The sequence below is a fragment of the Anolis carolinensis genome, chromosome 3 (assembly GCF_035594765.1).
Source record: "Anolis carolinensis isolate JA03-04 chromosome 3, rAnoCar3.1.pri, whole genome shotgun sequence".
Classification (NCBI taxonomy): domain Eukaryota; kingdom Metazoa; phylum Chordata; class Lepidosauria; order Squamata; family Dactyloidae; genus Anolis; species Anolis carolinensis.
In genome coordinates, this window is record NC_085843.1 from 159,629,800 (window position 1) to 159,644,350 (window position 14,551).

The 14,551-nt window shown below is 38.1% G+C and overlaps 1 protein-coding gene across 3 annotated transcripts in view; it reads left to right on the forward strand.

The window, feature by feature from the left end:
* The window catches only part of shtn1 (shootin 1), a 144,950-nt gene that overhangs the window by 50,632 nt on the left and 79,767 nt on the right, over window positions 1–14,551 (forward strand). For all 3 annotated transcript variants that reach the window (XM_062975662.1, XM_008114814.3, XM_062975663.1), the window contains exons 5-8: window positions 3,302–3,470; window positions 6,741–6,838; window positions 10,494–10,575; window positions 13,472–13,566. In XM_062975662.1, the coding sequence (XP_062831732.1) occupies window positions 3,302–3,470; window positions 6,741–6,838; window positions 10,494–10,575; window positions 13,472–13,566 (444 nt within the window). The remainder of the gene's footprint in view (window positions 1–3,301; window positions 3,471–6,740; window positions 6,839–10,493; window positions 10,576–13,471; window positions 13,567–14,551) is intronic.

The following is a 14,551-nucleotide window of genomic DNA, read 5'->3' on the forward strand; positions in this document are numbered from 1 at the left end:
ATTGGAGTCTTGCTCACGAGTAGTCTTTCTTCCTCTTCTAGTGCACCTAGTAGTATCATTATTCAAAGACTCCATCACAACAATTCCCTTGCTCCTTAGCTACAACTTGTACTATCAATTTCCCTTCTTCTTGTTTACAGTTGGCAATGTTTTTATGATAGCCGACACTATAGGTTATTGGGTGCTGTTCTGAGTTCATATTGTTGTTTTATATACTACTGTTTTTATTATGTATTGTACTGTGTGTTTGTTTTATGTGTTGTTTTAGTCACTTTGTGCCATATGTAAGCCATCCTGAATCCCTTCTGGGTGATGGAGGTGAAGTTATTATTGTTGTTGTTGTGCAAAGAAAGCACACATTTTTTCACATGTAGAACATCTTGTTAAATTGTTAACTGAAGTATGGATGCTCATCTCAGTCTGTGACAACATTTCTACACTAAAAACACTTCAGTAGGAAATAGTATACAACTTATATATACTATATATGTCCCGGTCCCTTTGCCCAGACAAAAAAGATATTCATGGTGCACAGGAAGACGAAGATGACCTAGATCCACATGGTAAGTGAAGTGACCCAGGATCGGTGTCTCCTCTTCCTGCATACCATGAGTATCTGTTTCATTTGGGAAAAGAAGGGAGATACTGTCAGAACAGAAACACCGCCCCCCAAAAAATAACCCCCTTGCTCACTTCCTGAGGATGTGGCTGCTACTTGAATGTACAAACCCTGACTCCAATCTTAGGATGCAGGGGAAGCAGCACAAGCTCACAAACAATCAAAACCATGAGTGTGAAACCCATAACAGCAGAGGGACAACTGTACATTGTGACATTAGGATCACTATGTAGACACTGGCTGTGAAACGATCATTTGCTAGATACTTGCTTGCCACAGGTTGCAAGTAGGCTTGCATATTTGCCTTTTATGAAGTGCTCTCCCCCTCTCCCCCCGATGAAATTATCTTTGCCTCAGGCAGCAAAATATATACGTATAGGCCTGGATGTTACGTTAATGATGTTCCTTTGGACAGAATACATACATACATATACAGTAGAGTCTCACTTATCCAACATAAACGTGCCAGTAGAACGTTGGATAAGTGAAAATGCTGAATAAAAAGGAGGGATTAAGGAAAAGCCTATTAAACATTAAATTATGATTTTATAAATTAAGCACCAAAACATCATGTTTTACAACAAATCAACAGAAAGAGCAATTCAATGCACGGTAACGTAATGTAGAAATTACTGTATTTACAAATTTAGCACCAAAATATCGCAATGTATTGAAAACATTCACTACAAAAACATTGACTATTAAAAGGCCGACTGCGTTGGATAATACAGAACGTTGGATAAGTGGAGGTTGGATAAGCAAGACTCTACTGTGTATAACACACACACACACAAATATATATATATGACACACACACACTCCTTTTATCTGACATTCCCAAAAGGTAAATTTCCTTGACCTAACTTTAGTGCTTTTTAAAATATGAGGAATACTATCATAATATATATATATATATCTCCCTCATCTATATATCTGGGTGAAATGATAAACATGTTAAAAATGCCCCAAGTATCCATGACATGAAAGAATAATGAACATTTCAGTGTCTGATTTAAATGGAAAAGTCAGTCCGAGGACTGCATTTCAGGTGATTGTTTATGAAAGCAAACCATGGAGCAAGCGAAAGGTGACCTGTACTGCTCTGCTGATTGCATCTAGGTTGATGAATTTACCAAGTGTATAATTTTCTATATTCCATCTCATCAGAAGTGCATTATTATTATTATTAAGGAATGTTTTTATCTCTGTGTGATACACACATACACACACATAGCCACCCACATACATATATATATATATATATATATAGTTGCGAAAAACACATCTGAACCACTTCATCATCAGAAAATGGATTGCAGCAATTTTGTACCAAATTTCATTAGCAATGCCGACTTGGTCTGGGTGCATTTGCAGATCTCTCCCCCTTCTCAAAGTACTTCTGCAGATGTGGCAAAAATCACACCAGCAGGAAATCTTTTTTCATTTAGATGCATTAGCACTGTACTTTCTGGAAGTATTTACTTAATTGTTTGCATAATGATATTACATTAGGATTCATAAGATAGTCAATCAACATATCAGTAAGAAAATGAATTTATGGATGTAACTATCCTTTCTTTCCATTCTTTGCTTATAGTGACACATAATGTTATCTTTCCTATTGGACAGCTGTGTCAAGGCTGACTTACTTCTTAATATATGGTGACTATGCCATGCAGAATTTCTCATATTTTCTGTCCAAAAGGAAAACCACTTAGGGGAAGTGGGAGTGCACATTGTGTAGAAAAAGCTGCCACTTGTATGAATCATGGCTCAGGATTTGTGTTTGGGTCCACAATGCCCAAAATCTATCTCTTTACCATTTGGCAACCTTTCCCAACCTGGTGCTCATGAGATATTTTGAGCAGAACTTGGGAAGTTATGTTCTCTCCAGACCCAGCTAGCTCATTGCTGGTTTTTTCTTGTTTTGTTGGGTGAACCTATCACAATTTTTTTCATGCAAGCTGTGTTCATAAGGGATTTGCCTTTGCCTTCTTCTCAGCGTGAGAGAGTGTGACTTCCCAATGAGTTTCAATGACCAAGCAGGGATTCCAACCCTGGTCTTCAGAATCATCATCCAGTGCTCAAACCATTACATCACACTCTCTCTTGCTGACACAGTGGAAATATTGGTGAAGACATTTCCAGTTTTTGACTAATTCTTAGCCTTGGAAGTTTAGTCATCCCCTCCCCAAAATAGTTTATTTACAGTATTTATTTACAGTATTTATATTCCGCCCTTCTCACCCCGAAGGGGACTCAGGGCAGATCACATTACACATATAGGCAAACATTCAATGCCTTGACATAGAACAAAGACAAGACAAAAAGTTTAGCTTATTTTTTCTCTCTTCATTAAAACAAAAGAGAGGCTTTTGTTTCATTGAACAATGTTTTTTCCCAATGTCTTTGCTTTATCTCCTGCACCCTTTTTTATTATATTGATTGGAGTTTTGTTGTAGTTTATTAGCTGTCCTGAGTAAGCCCTGGAAGACCAACGAATAAATATTAACATGCGATAATATACTGCTTATTGTGGGGTCATTTCTTTCATCCCCATTATTCAAGCTTCTTGGTGGCTTTATGCTGACAGGCATATTTATGGGATTTTTTTAGTAATAAAGACAAATTTAATCAGGGTGTTTTAGTTAACAGTGCATCTGGTTTGTCTTACATTTGTAGCTGAACAAAGAAAACAAGACTCTGAAAAGAATCAGCATGTTGTATATGGCAAAGCTGGGTCCAGATATCATTACTGAAGAAATTAACATAGATGACGATGAGTCCTCTACGGATACAGAAAGTAGCCCTGGTGCATGTGAATCACTGCAATGCCAGCAGGTGATAAAAGGTAATCAGTTGCCTAGATAGTAGGACGAAGTTCTCATTTTTAAATGTAACCATGAATAACAAACATCAGGTTGCTCCATAAATAGTAATTGGTTCTTTATAATACGGTTGAAGGACTTCAGGTCCTTCAGATGCTGTTAGGCTCCAACTCTAGCCATTCCTGGCCAATGGGTGAGCTTACCATGAATAATGGGAGTTCAAACTCAGTAATATTCAGAAGGCCACATGTTCTCCACCCTGCTCTGTAGCGCCATGAGCTCCGATATCTATAGGAGTTTGATTCTTTCCATTTACCTGAGACGTACTGGGTTTTTATGATTAATTTTTAATAATTATTTTTATTTAAACAGATTAATACAAAACCTACATATAAACATACAAACTGACTTTAAAAAGTTAAAAATAATTTCAATAGAGTAAAAGAAAACATACTACAACTACACTCAAAGCATCAGAAAACGACATACAATCTGCATTATCTAATCTAAGGGCTTTACATTCTCTGTCTAATAGTTATAATCTCTCAGCATTCTACATCCATTAAGTGAAAAAGAACCATTGATACATCCACGTAATAACACTCTTCTAGTCCAAAAAAACCAGTGATGGAGATCTGACCCAATCTTTACTAAAGGAACACAATGAATGAGCCCCAGTTTTTCTTAAAGTTGGTTAGAGAATTCTCCTTGATTTACATAGTAAGTTTATCCATGTCTGCAAGTTCACTTATTTCATAAATAAATCCTCTTGCATCAGAATCATTGAGCCTTTCAATCTTTCAATCTGAGCAAAGATAATTCTTACGGCCATTGTCAGGTATAGCAATAATTGTCCACATTTTCTGTCATCTATTGTCCTTAAACAGTTTTGAGTTTTTAGAAGAAATGTTAATACTCATATATTTAACTTTGTTTACAACTTAAAAACCCAGTTTCTGACCCTGTTAAGTTTGCTAGAGTTCGTTCCTGAGAGGAGTCATTAATGGGATGCTGTTACTTTGCTGAACCAACAAGTCATGGTATACTGATATTTGGTCATTCTTTAGACTGCAGGTTTCAGGGTTGGCTCCCATGTGAAAAAAATATTTCAGTGAAGGGAAACATGAGGAATGAAGAATTCACATACGTTTTATTTTGACACATGTACACATTCATGTAAATTTTGATCAGCAGAAGATGCCTGATGCACTTGGACATGTTTCAGTGTCCAAACAGGTCCAGTTGTTCCTTGGTTCTTGCCTATGCTAGTAGCTGGTGGCTTCCATGTTTGTCATCTTGACCGTAGATTCACTGTAGACTTCAGTCTGAACTTTAAAGGATCTATCTAAAGTGCTGAACCTATATGTGGGCATCATTTAATACTTTGGGTTCTTTAAAATATAACCTAAAACCATAGCAGGGTCACTGCCCTTATGAGATCGAAGTTGTCAGCCCATCACTGTATTTATATACCACTTTTCTCACCCCTTGGGGATTCAAAGCGTTTCACAACATAATCAATGGCAAAATTCAATGCCTCACATGTATAAAACTTCACACATCAAATCGACAACATATGACAATAGATTAAAACCATTAAAACTATAAAACTATCACAGACTCCACATAAAACCTTTAGACCTTGCATCGATCCTGGAGTGTCCTTAACTATTTCCATATTTCCAGATTTTTGTCATTCATCGAATGCCTTCTTGTATCCTTGTGAGTATGTTGAAGGGCGAAATCCTATTGGAAAATGTGTGCACTCATCCTTTGAAAAACTGTCCACTATTTCCATAATATACATCCTCTGTAACCAAATAGAATAGACATTTCAGAAGAACTTTCTTTTTATCCCACCTTACTACTGAAATGGGATTCAAGGCAGACTATCTTTAGTGTAAATAAGCCTATAGTTTCGATTTTTCTACTCCTACTTTCAAGTCTGTCTTAAAAAAATGTGATTCTGATATTTGCAGAATACTGTGAAACATTTCCTCTTAATAATATTCTACAAGAATTTTTCCAAAGACAAAATTACTAGAGTTCATTCAATCTGTTGTCCGCAAAGATGGTTTCATTATGAAATTCAGCTCATGCCAAATCACTGTGGCAGCTATACAGAAAGCTTTATTTTCGTCCTACAAATGTACTTCCTCCTCTGATATTTGCTGTTATTAAAAATCAATTGTTATTAAATACCTATTGTTTATATTATGCTAATTAAAACCAATTAATCTGTTGCATGTTTTACTATTTCATTTTGAGGGCATTTTCTGGATTTCAATACTCGTTTTGTATTTCATAATATTCTTATTTGTTTTTTATTATACTCTGTTTAATTGCTTTCTACAAAGAGAATATATACATATTCAAAACTAATGGAAAATTATGTTTGTGTTGTAACTGCTAAATATCCCTATGAATATGGAGTCATTGGAGGCTGCCAAATGGCTTGATTTCACTGAATACTGAGAATCTCTTTGGGCAATGGTTCCCAGTTTGTGGAATGTGACTTTCCTAGGTGTAGTAGGGTTTTTGCCATAGGGATACTAGATTATTAATAGAGACATGAAAATCTGTCAGTTCAATTTTTGTTGCATTTCTCAGAATCTTAATGCTTTTCACATAACGTCCATTTTTGTATCAAGCAAAAGTCTTTTCAATAGTTATGTGAAAAATTCTGTGTATTTTTCCAAACTGTTTGTCTTGTTGTATGTATGTATACTAACATTTACATATTTTGCATACTGATCCTACTGGCAGATGTGTATTTGTGCACATTTTAAAAATATGCACATTTTAATCAAGCACAATTTACAGGTGTCCACCTTTTTTTTGCACTTTTTTTCTTCACTGAAATGCAACCTTGAAAATGTACAAAATTCCAAGGCAAAATGTGTTTCATCCCATTGCCAGTGAGAAGGCAAGGCATTCTTTTTTGTTTTTAGCAGCAGAGTATAGGTATTAAGGGCAATACATAACTTATAATTGGGCTTTGAAATTACCGTGTGTTAACCCCTTTAAAGCAGGCTAAGTGCACATTGAGTTTACAGGCTAGCAGGTCTTCAGAATCAAAATCAGCCTCAGACAAAGGATCAGACAAAGCAGGCAACTGATAAAGCAACTTGTAACAGGATCTACATGTAAGGCATCTACCTTCTCAATAATTTAAGGACCTATTGATGCTGGATTCTTCAGCTTTTCTGCCAGCATACTTTTTTTCTATGTGTTTTGTATGCTTGGAAAGTCAAATGAAAATTGAACTTCCACCTCCACTCTTGAAAATGTAGATCTGCGAGATCAAATTATAACTCTTCAGGAGGAAAAGAAATCCATTGCCATTGAACTGGAAAACCTGAAGATCAAATTTGTTGAAGAAGTTGTAGAAGTAAGTATTATGGTAAGAAGGCTATGAGTCAATGATGTCAGTCTGTGTGTGTGTGTGTGTGGCTAATTTTTAGTATATGATGGTCCAGTCTATGAATTGTTTGAGTCCTACCCAGAGGTAGTGGGTCTGTGAACAGCTTTTTTATCTCGATTATTCTTTTCCATTACCTAGTTCCTCTTCCAATTCTCTTTTCTCTCTCTCTAGGCTAATAATCAGTGTGTATCTTGAAAAACTATATTTGGTAATGGCATTTAAGTGGTTGGATGATCAAATTGACCATGCCCTGATCTGCAACTTACCAGCCTCTGGTGAAGCTACTGGTCCCAGATTATTTGCTTTGAACCAGATTATATGAGTCTACACTTAAAGATCATCTGGGATAAGAAGATAACTGGGATATAGGGGAGTGTAGATTCAGCCACAGTCACATACTTGGGTCACAAACTCCCAGAAGGATTCTCTTCATGCCCAGTAGGGTTTTGTGTGGATTTCGTTTCCCCTGTTTCATTTGTTTCCTTCAGTATCTTTGGTACTTCGGGAGCATGTAACTGTAAGGGCCCTCCAAGTACGAAAATCTGCCCGACATGAAAGCAAGCAGGAGCCAATCTTGGCTCCTCCTCCCCTATTCAGCATCACAGTTAAATCTTTTTGATTTTCCTTTATTTTCCTAATTATTTTTATTTAATGGGAGTAACTGGGAGTTGGGGACCTGAGGGACAGTGGGTGGGGTGCGCACACCTGCATTTGGGGGCTTGGAGAGGGAGAGGCACCCTTTTACCTTATTTTTCTCCTTCTCTTCCTCTCCTTCAAAAATACTAAAAGATAATAATAATAATTAATAATAATAGTAATCCCAGCAAACAAAAAGAGTAGTCCATGTCTCCTTTAGAGTAGAAGTAGAAACAGCTTTAAGGAAGCAAAACCAGCAAGCAGAAAGGAGATTGCAAGCACTGAAAACAGGATTTTTAAGGTAGTGCAGGAAAGATAGCTCTACTGAGCTACAGGTCATAGCTCTTCCTTCCCCAGGCCTCCTTAAAATGCCTCTTGGAAAGCTGCTTGGCGTGCTGGTGCTATTGAGAGAAAACACATGCCTCCTTAAAGTGCGTGTCTGCCTGCAGCCAAGCACCACTCCTCTAGAGTAGAAACAAGTAAGAAGCATCCTTAAAGCACGCACGCCTGCCTGCAGCTAAGCGCCTCTCCTATAAAGTAGAATCAAATGACTTAAATGCCTAAAATGACGGGAAGGGGAGCCTGAGAAGCCCCCCCCCATAATGGGCCATTAGAAAATGGATCTTTTGGCACCCCCAGAGCAAAAAACAGTTATCTGCCCTCCCATATTCGGGAGGTTCTCAAACAATGGATCGGGGTCCACACCAAAAGCCAGGACACAGAACGGCTCGCACTATACTCTGATTGCACAATTCTAATGCCCAGCTCAAGTATGTTAGAACCTTCCATCACTACCATTAGTTGATCTCCATAAGTAAGAGATTTAGGATGCAGTGGCAGAAGGATCTATCTATCTATCTATCTATCTATCTATCTATCTATCTATCTATCTAAGACAATCTAATATTGAAATAGTCAAAATTGCCAAATCATGTCTTGACTGACTGTATTTTGTTTCACAAAATTAAAGCTAGATTTTTAGTTAAGCATCAACCAGTCTTCTCCCTCACTGTGAAGGCACGCTGGGGAAAATGGCTATCTATAGGTCTGGCTACCCAAGCGGCTTTCGGTTTACCCTTTAATTATACCTCAAACCCCAAAGTAAACACTCTTGAAGCTGGTTAAAGATAACCAAAAATAAGTTTATTAAACACAGGAAATAGTCCTTTTACTGTATTAGAAATAATATGAGGTAAAATTGCTGAAATTATACAGAAATAAAACTATATTGATAGAGAATGAAGGTTATAAAGACTATAAAGAATAAACACACAAGCTATGAGGAAACTATAAGGTAAGGACTATAGGGTATGTACAAGGCTATGATAAGCACTATCTATAATGACTATAATGACTATGAGGTGAACTATAAGGTAAGTACCGTGTTTCCCCGAAAATAAGACAGTGTCTTATATTAATTTTTGCTCCCAAAGATGCGCTAGGTCTTATTTTCAGGGGATGTCTTATTTTTCCATGAAGAATTCACATTTATTCTTGAACAAAAAAATGAACATTTATTATATACTGTACAGTAGTTGTTATCACAAACCAACATAACCAGACAAACTGTGAATCCTATCAAGAATTTCTTGTTACTACCAATATATCCATGTACAAGACTCTATGGTACTTACATTTACCGATCCTCCATGCTCTGATGTTCTGTGCGTTGGGCATACTTCCAAACAAAAGCTTTGCTAGGTCTTACTTTCAGGGGAGGCCTTATATTTAGCAATTCAGCTAAATACTGGGTACACTGGAAACTGGTCTGGTTCTGGCACAGTCACAGGTTCTGGAGTAGGTGCTGGTGCTGATCCAGCTGGTCCTTCTGATCCTCTTCTGGATTCTTCTGAACCTGGGCCCATAACCACTGTCAGAGTGCGCGGTTTGGATAAACACACATGCAGCGGAAGATCAACGAAGAATCACTGGCACCAATAAATAGGCTGAAGCCTGTTTGGCTTTCTACAAAAGATTTACTAACAAATGGAAAACTCTCAAGATGACATATACATACAGAGTGCAAATAGGCAGAGAACAGAGGGCAGAGGGGAGAACAGATAACACAGCAAGCTATTTATAACCACCCCTGCTGTCTGATGCAATACACAGTTAACTCTTTACACACTCGCATAGTGGACAGCAGACAGCATGATGCAATCTCCAGCTCACATTGCAACACTATAACTCAATTACATTTAAACAACTCTATATACAGTCATTCCCACTTCAACAGAGACTGCCCAAAGAACAAAGTCAACTGTTGTAAAAGACAGTCTTGTGCCACTTTTGAAAAGCTCTTACTGTCAGGAATTTTCCTAATGCTTAGGTTGAATCTCTTTTCTTGTAATTTGAATCCATTGGTTCACAATTCAGTCTTTCGAACAACAGAAAGCAAACATTCTCAATTGGCATAATATTCCTTCCAATATTTAAAGATTGCAAGCCAATTCAGTATATATAAGGATTTTAGAATCCCTTTACCAAGTGGAAAGAATTTACTGCTACTTCTCAACTCCATGGTGTTGTTAAAATTTAGCATTTAAGGCAAGAGTGGGCAATGGAGTCTTCAAACTGTACTTGGCCTAGAACTGCATCCATCATAGCCAGTGTTGCCAACAATGAGGGTTTGTGGAACTGACAATTCAAAAGCGTTTGGAAGAGTGCAGCCTACCCCCCCCCCCCCCACACACACACACACCATTTAAACTTCTAGCTGTTTTAATGCTAATTTGATTGAAATTCTGACCAAACTTATCAAGATTCAAGTCCCATTTGTAGATATTATAAAATGCTCTGATACACATGGTTCAGGTTACCCAGCTAACTCTAAAAAGCAAGAAAAGTATTAAGATCAATGGAACATCTCATAAATGTGGTTTGAATGAGCAACATCTAATGAAAGATCAATTATTACATGTTGGACTGTACATAGTTTATTGTTCCTAATCATCTTTGTTTTATGCTTGTTCCCTGTTTGTTCTAGGTAAATAAAATAAAGGAAGAAAATGCAGTACTGGCAGCAGAAGTTCAGAATCAACAGAATGTTTTGGAAAAATGTAATCGAGGTATGCATTAACATTTCAAGTGTTTCATTACTGCTCTTGCACTAATTCCTTTTAAAATAAATAAAGTATAAATAAAGAATCAGGAAACGAAATTCCAAGTGGGGCAGCCTAGATCCCCATGAGACACCATTTAATAGGTTGTGTGTAACCATTGAGAAGGGACGCTGTTGTATCTTTCTGGGTTTACCTATTCAAGAAGGACCACAGCTGCTGTAAGGAAGTGTCCCCAAGTCCCATCTCAGAAAGGCAGTTTAGAAGGATCCCATGATTAATGGTATGAAATGCTACAGAGAGGTCCAGAAGATTCAACAGAAACACACCTCTGTGTTAATCTCCTGGCATAGTTCATCCACAAGAATTGTCTCCTTCCATAGCCAATCCTAAAGCAAGGTTGAAATGGATCTTGATAATCCATTCCATCTGGGAACTCCTGGATTTGGGAAGCTAGGACATACTGCTGAATCTTTTCCAAGAAAGGGTTATGGGAAGGTGACCACCATGGTTGCGTTTGGTGGTGCAGCCTCTTTTAGGGAAGGTGAAAAGCTGTTTTGTTGCAATGAAGCATTATTTTTACTCACTTTATTCACTCAGCCATTCTTCTTCTGGCAGCTTTTATGAGCTAAGAGGAAATGGATCCAATACAAGTGTAATGGCTCTTGCCCCTCCTATCCATATACTAAGATTACACAACTTTAATAGCATCCATAGGATGAAGCAAATGGTTGGCTACTTCATGAATGACTTACCTGAAGATATTCATGAACATTTCCTGGCTTCTTTGTGTACATACTGCAGGAGCACAGTCAACCTATTTTTAAATGTTGTTACAAAATGTAATGTGTAAAATGTTAGTGTTGATTTAGCACAGTGGTTCTCAACCTGTGGGTCCCCAGATGTTTTGGCCTTCAACTCCCAGAAATCCTAACAGCTGGTAAACTGGGAGTTTTAGTCCTAAACACCTGGAGATGCACAGGTTTAGCATATAATAGAGGAAAAGGGCACCATATAGACCTCAGCCTAATTATATTATATCACTACATATAATTTAGGTATTTTGATAGTGTAAGGCCAGTCAAAGCACCTTCAGGGATTTTTTCAAGAAATACACAGATGTGAACTTTCCAAAAAAGACTTTCCTAAAAGGCAGAAAAGTGTGGTTTGAGTGTTGGACTAGGACCCCAGAAAACCAGAGTTTAAATCCCCATTAAACCATGGGAATGCACTCTGTGACTTTTGGTAAGAAACACTCTCTCCCAACCTTAGAGGCAGGCAGCAACAAACATTCTCTGAATAAATCTTGCCAAGAAAAGCTAGGATCATAATAAGTCAAAATCAAAATGAAGGTACATAACAATAACAACAAGATCAGGTTTAGGGAAAAGTTTTCCCCTGTCATTAAGTCCAGTCATGTCCGACACTGGGGGTTGGTGCTCATCTCCATTTCTAAGCCAAAGAGCCGGCATGTACGTAAACACCTCCAAGGTCATGTGGCCAGCATGACTGCGTGGAGCGCCGTTACCTTCCCACCGGAGAGGTACCTATTGATCTACTCACATTTGCATGTTTTCGAACGGCTAGGTTGGCAGAAGCTAGGGCTAACAGTGGGTGTTCACTCCACTCCTTGGATTCGAACCTATGACCTTTTGGTCCACGAGTTCATCAGCTCAGTGTTTTAACATGCTGCACCATTGGGGACTCCACAACAAGATCATTCAGCATGTATTTTTGGCCCCTTGTACTTTGACCATCTTGCCTGAATGGCTAGAATGGTGAAAATGATGGATTCTTCCCTCCACCGGTCCTATCAATGAGTACTTATGGGTGAAGTTGGAAACCTCATCTGCATTCATTTTCATGTACAAATATCAGGTTATTTATCACCACCACCACCATCCACCCCCACCCCCCCCCCAAAAAAAGGCTTTGTGATATCTCTGGACTCAGATCAAGCCATATAAAGATGTCAATGTGAATATTGTTTCAGTTTTGTCCATTCTGTTTCAAATACAAACTTTTGACAAACTTTTAACACATACTGAAGAAAACTTGATTTCCCTTGTTAGAAGGGAAAGGATAGGTGACTCTTCCATTAAGGGGAAATAGCTATCTGGCTAACTTCACTGGAATTTCAAGTTCATGGGCCTTGCCCCCACCTCAGAGGAATATTGTAGAGGCATGTGTGGTCATTTTAAAGTAATATGAAAAATGGACAAACATATATATGCAAAAGTGGTGCAGGTGTACTTACATGTTCCATAGTAATTTCAACCCATTCCAAGTTTATTGCCCAATTTACCATATAGAAATCATAGTGTCTTCTTAAATCTACTCCTCCTCCTAGCAGTAAAGCTGAGATTGTATGTATATGTGCCTTCAAGTCATGGTAGCCTCATGTTTCATGGTAGCCTCATGAGTTTGAGGGGTTGTTTAGACAAGGAATAATCAGGGGTGGTTCTGCCAGTTCCTTCATCTGAAATATAGCCGATATCACCTTGCATTTGTTGACAGTTCTCTTGTCCAAGTACCAACCAGGGCTAATCCTGTTTTAGCTTCCAAAATTAGGTGGGATCTGGTGTATTTATATCCTAAAAATATGATTTCGTTGTTTTTAAAAGATGAGAAAGGGACTGCTCCCCCAACAGGGCTGTCTCCACCTGAACGAGTTTCTCATAGCACTTCATTATATTTATATGATTCTTTTGATTTAGTACTGGAGCTTTAGGTGGACATTTCTCTAAAAACTCTTATACTTATATGAAGCCATTGTTTGTGTAATCCTGTTTCATGGCATAATTAAAACATGTCAATTTCCTTCCCTAATGTATGATTATTTTTCTGTCTGCGTTACTGTGTGTGTTGTGGTGTTTGGTTTTGTTCTCTTTTTTGCTTTAAACAGTGTCTGTACTGGCAGTAGAAGAATACGATGAACTACAGGTCAACTTTGAGTTGGAGAAAAACTTGCGAAAGAGAGCAGAATCATTTGCACAAGAGGTATGTAAGCTCATGGATTAGTTAGATTAAATAACTGACTAGTGCAAATATTTTCAAGAATGATGTGAATGTGCTATCTGTTCTCTTCCCAGTGTTTTCCTAAATCAAGGATGGGAAAATGTAGAAGCATAGGTGACTGCACTAGCTCCCCCAAAAACCTTGGAGGGCCCCACGTTTTAGTTAATAATTTTGTTTTGACAGTGTTCATTTTAAATGTGGAGTATATCCCAAATAGGAGCCCCTGGTGGCGCAGCGGATTAAACTGCTGAGCTGATGAATTTGCTGATCGAAAGATTGGCAGTTCAAATCCAGGGAGCGGGGTGAGCTCCCACTGTTAGCCCAGCTTCTGCCAACGTAGCAGTTCGAAAACATGCAAATGTGAGTAAATCGATAGGTATCGCTCTGGCGGAATGGTAATGGTGCTCCATGCAGTCATGCTGGCCACATGATCTTGGAGGCATCTACAGACAATGCCGTCTCTTCAGCTTAGAAATGGAGATAAGCACCAATCCCCAGAGTCGGACACGACTGGACTTAATGTCAGGGGAAAACCTTTACCTTTACTATATCCCAAATGCCTTAATTTTTCCAGAAGAGCATTCACTGAGTCAAGTGGGTTTTGCATCATTGTCACAAGAACATCTTCATAAGCTCTCAGTGTGTACTTTTTTATCCTCACCCTATAGATTCTGTCATCTTGTCTGAAGAAGAATTTTATTTTCTTGTAGCTAGTTGGAAAGCTTTTACCTTTTTTGGACTAGAGTGAAAATGTGATTTTGATTATTCTTCTAAGACATTAGTGCTCTTTTATGAAATACAAAGAGTCCCTTTAGACATGCTCATAGCTGTGTACTAAGCAGCTTCTTCCTGGAGGCCCATGAGTTTCCAAAGGGGATTTTCTATCAGCCTTCTAGATAAATGGGTCCCAGTTGTAGCACACACTACATGGCCTTTGGGTTGGGCCCTTATCTGTAAATTGCAAGCA